General features: G+C 40.9%; 1 protein-coding gene across 1 annotated transcript in view; it reads right to left on the reverse strand.

Moving 5' to 3' along the window:
• The window catches only part of LOC106878721 (7SK snRNA methylphosphate capping enzyme), a 47,415-nt gene that overhangs the window by 833 nt on the left and 42,532 nt on the right, over positions 1-4,050 (reverse strand). The window contains exons 3-4 of the mRNA XM_014928029.1: positions 2,337-2,460; positions 7-728 (exon numbers count right to left, since the gene is read on the reverse strand). Of these exons, the coding sequence (XP_014783515.1) occupies positions 7-728; positions 2,337-2,460 (846 nt within the window). The remainder of the gene's footprint in view (positions 1-6; positions 729-2,336; positions 2,461-4,050) is intronic.

Raw genomic sequence — 4,050 nt, forward strand, 5'->3', positions numbered from 1 at the left:
AGTGGCGGTGATGGTAGATGATGATATCAACACTGAAGACACTGATGTAGACGAAAGAGTGGTTTGCAATGATGATGATGATGATGGTGATGGTGGTGGTGGTGGTGGTGGTGGTGGTAATGATGATGATGACAATGTGGATGATGGCGACGATGCTGCTGCTGGGGCTGTTGCTGCTGATGCTGACGATGACGAAGAAGAGAGATAAGTAGTAGCAGAGGAAGAAAATGGTGTTGTTGACTTTGGTTCTGCTGACGGTAAAGGAGATTTGAGCAGACCTTGCGAGACTTTGTCGGTCTCGTTATTTTGAACGCGGGTAGAATGTGTGGTTAAAAGTAGGGAGCTAGAAATGTCTGTAGCAGAAGGGGTCGTATTTTCACATTCATTAGAAGGTCCACTAAATGATGCTGATGATTGCTCTGTACTCGTAACGGAGCCTTTCGTGATATCATACATTTCGGATTCCTGGCCAGCTGAAGCAGCTCCACGTAGATTGAGGATTTTGTTTCCGCACTCATTAGAAGATCCGCTAGATGGCGCTGTCGACTGCTCTGTAATTGTCATAGAGCTTTTTGTGGCATCATACATTTCACATTCCTGGCCAGCTGTAGCAGATGAACTCACTCCAGCACTGGATGTCTCTTGAGCGTTAATCTCACCATGGTATGAAAGAAGTGATGATGAGGGGAGAGGATCTTTGTGAAAGAGGAAAATTGGCCGTTGGAAACCTAAAAAGGAAAGAAAACAAAATATCAAAATAATTAAAATATTCAATGCAAAAAGCTAAGGAGATAAAGAACTCATTATTGACTAATATTGTTCATTCTTATGGTAAAGAGTAAAGACACCCTTCGGTCATGAATGACCATGAGATTGCACCTAGAAAGTTACACTCCGAGGCACAAGTCCAGGCAAAGTTGTTTTTTTGGTAGACCTGCAGTCGCTCATGCATACCAGTCTCCCCCTCCACACCACCGATGTTGTCCAAGTGAAAAGCAAAGGCCAATACAGCTTGGCATCAGTGATGTTGCAACTCATTTCGACAGCTGAGCAAACTGGAGCAACATGAAATAAAGTGTCTTGCTCAAGAACACAACACACAGCCCGGTCCAGGAATTGAACTCACTACCTCATGACTGTGAGCTCAAAACTGTAACTACTGAGTCATGCGCCTTAAGAACTATGGATGTGTTCCAGTCTTAAAGTATAAACTTTACTATACTTGCTGAAGCAATGAAGAGAGAGCTACTTAGCAAATATAAAAGAATGTATATTTCTTGGCATATAAAAAGAAAATTAATACAGACTACTGTCATTTCTTGGTAGCATGTCCCCATGATCTTGTTAATTTTTCTTTAAGTGTCCATTTAATTGTGAGTAGGTACAGACATGTCCTCCGTCTCCTGCTAGATCATCCTTCCAGGGCTTTACTCTCATTCAACACAACAGCTGTGGGCTGGAAGAGACCTTGTGGCAATCCCTGCACCAGATAGTTGGGCATGACTGGGGAAAATCTCCAGAGGTTCGACTTCACCTTGGAGGATGCAGAGGGGCTGGCACAGGACTGCAAGCAAGTTAACGCAATAGTTGTGGGCTGGAAGAGGCCTTGTGGCAAGCCATGCACCAGATGGCTGGGGATGACTGAGGAAAATCTCCAGTACTTATTTTTTAAGCCTGCAACTCATTCTATCACTGCCATCACCTACCACCACAATTTCACACATATTTATGACTAGGATTTTAGTTGAACAAATCAATCTACTTCGTTTTAAGCCTGGAACTTATCTTATTGGTCTCTTTTGCTGATCTGCTAAGTTACAGGGACATAAACACATCAACACTGGTTGCCAAGTAGCCGTGGGGAACTAACACACACACACACACACACACACACACACACAATAGGCCACTTTCTGTTTCTCTCTACCAAATCCACTCACAAGGCTTTGGTTGGCCTGAGGTGGTTATTGTAGAAAACACTTGCCCAAGGTGCCACGCTATCGGACTGAACCTGGAACCATGTGGTGAGGAAGTGAACTTCTTACCACACAGCTATGGCTGCACCTATGATGATATGATGATGATGATCATCATCATCGTTTAACGTCCGCTTTCCATGCTAGCATGGGTTGGACGATTTGACTGAGGACTGGTGAAAACCAGATGGCTACACCAGGCTCCAATCTGATTTGGCAGAGTTTCTACAGATTGATGCCCTTCCTAACCCTTCCTGAATGAAAAATTCCCAAATCATTATCTCTAAGTAATATATCAGTTGCCCACAACTAAACTTCAAAGCAACATACCAGACTTGTATATCACACACTGAAGCTTACCTTTTGCCTGGTTGAAAGGGACGTCTATGACTTCGTAACGTGAAAAACCAATTTGTTCAATTAGATATTCTGCAAAATTGTCAGGTTTTAAATGTATATTCTGGAAGTTTTTCCGAATGTTTTCCTGAAAGAACAAACAAAATTGTTAGAAATAATCAACTTGTCCAAAATATAGTTTAAAGAAATAAGTTTCAAAAATTAAACAGAAGCACAACAAAGGAAAAGTCACAAGACATGGTCATGCTCATTCCTTGTTAGTTATCGTCAAAAAAAAAAACAAATCATTACAATTTCACGCCTTTAATGATAATATTATTCATTTTTGGTGGCGTCAACAGTGCATCGCTGTCTTGCAAACAACTCACATATGCAAGTGCAACCATTCGAGAACTCCGCATACCGGAAGCCAGCAAGTGTATGGGGTCATCAGGAGAGAATGCGCGCCGTTTCGGGGCCTACCACTAGACAGCATCAATGCCCCCCCCCCTCACTGATACGAAGCCCCGCTTGCTAGATCAACTGGTCATTAAAAACAAAGCTCAATATTTCTCTAGCCAATATTAAGCGAATGTTGATGAATGCGACAGAAACAAATATGACACAGGTATAAATGTAAAATATATAAACAAAATAAAGGTCGTGATACACTGAGACAAGACTTGTATATAAGTAATGTAATGGAGAATGTCCTATAGGACTGCAAATAGGAAATGGAAAGATGAAAAGAACTCTTCACTGATGAGATCCTAAGACTGACACACATCTGAGTGAATGGTGGAAAAATGAACTTTTCATCATCATCATCGTTTAACGTCCGCTTTCCATGCTGGCATGGGTTGGACAGTTCGACTGGGGTCTGGGAAGCCAGGAAGCTGCACCAGGCTCCAATCTGATCTGGCAGTGTTTCTACAGCTGGATGCCCTTCCTAACGCCAACCACTCCAAGAGTGTAGCGGATGCTTTTTACATGCCACCAGCACAGGGGCCAGAGGAGGCTGGCATTGACCCACGTTTGGATGGTGCTTTTACGTGCCACCAGTCATGTTCAGATGGTGCTTTTTACATGCCACTGGCGTAGGAGATCTTTAAAAATTTGATTTAGACTTTTTGTAGCAATATCAACTGGTTCTGGAAACTTCCATGAAGTAAAAAGAAAAACATGGAAAACTTTAGCTCAACTGATTTAGTAGTTATTAAAGAATTAGCTTACAGGTTTGTTCTAAACATGCTTACAGGTATTTTTACAGGTATTTTTACCGGTATTCTTACAGATATTATTACACGTAAATTATTGAAGAATTAGCTTACAGGTTTGTTCTAAACATGATTACAGGTATTTTTACCGGTATTCTTACAGATATTATTACACGTAAATTATTGAAGAATTAGCTTACAGGTACTGTACTGAGTCTTTCGAGAGACACATGACTCTTACTTCTAAGTAGGTACCAAAAAGGTCAAGGTTGTACCTACTTTACCTATAGATAGTTACCACTGGGAGGTACAGCTATCCATAAAGAGGTACTATTGGGAGGTACAGCTCTCTAGCGTTTAAGTGATAAGTTTTATAAACATGTATTAATAAGAGTTCTGATGGCCTTAATGAGTTTTCATATAGTTATTTCTATTATTATTACAATAGTTTTTTGCGCTTTCCAAGCAAACACTCTCGGTTTATAAATTTGTTTCATTCACAAAATCAATTTCTTTTTTTT

This window comes from Octopus bimaculoides, chromosome 25 (assembly GCF_001194135.2).
Source record: "Octopus bimaculoides isolate UCB-OBI-ISO-001 chromosome 25, ASM119413v2, whole genome shotgun sequence".
Taxonomy (NCBI): domain Eukaryota; kingdom Metazoa; phylum Mollusca; class Cephalopoda; order Octopoda; family Octopodidae; genus Octopus; species Octopus bimaculoides.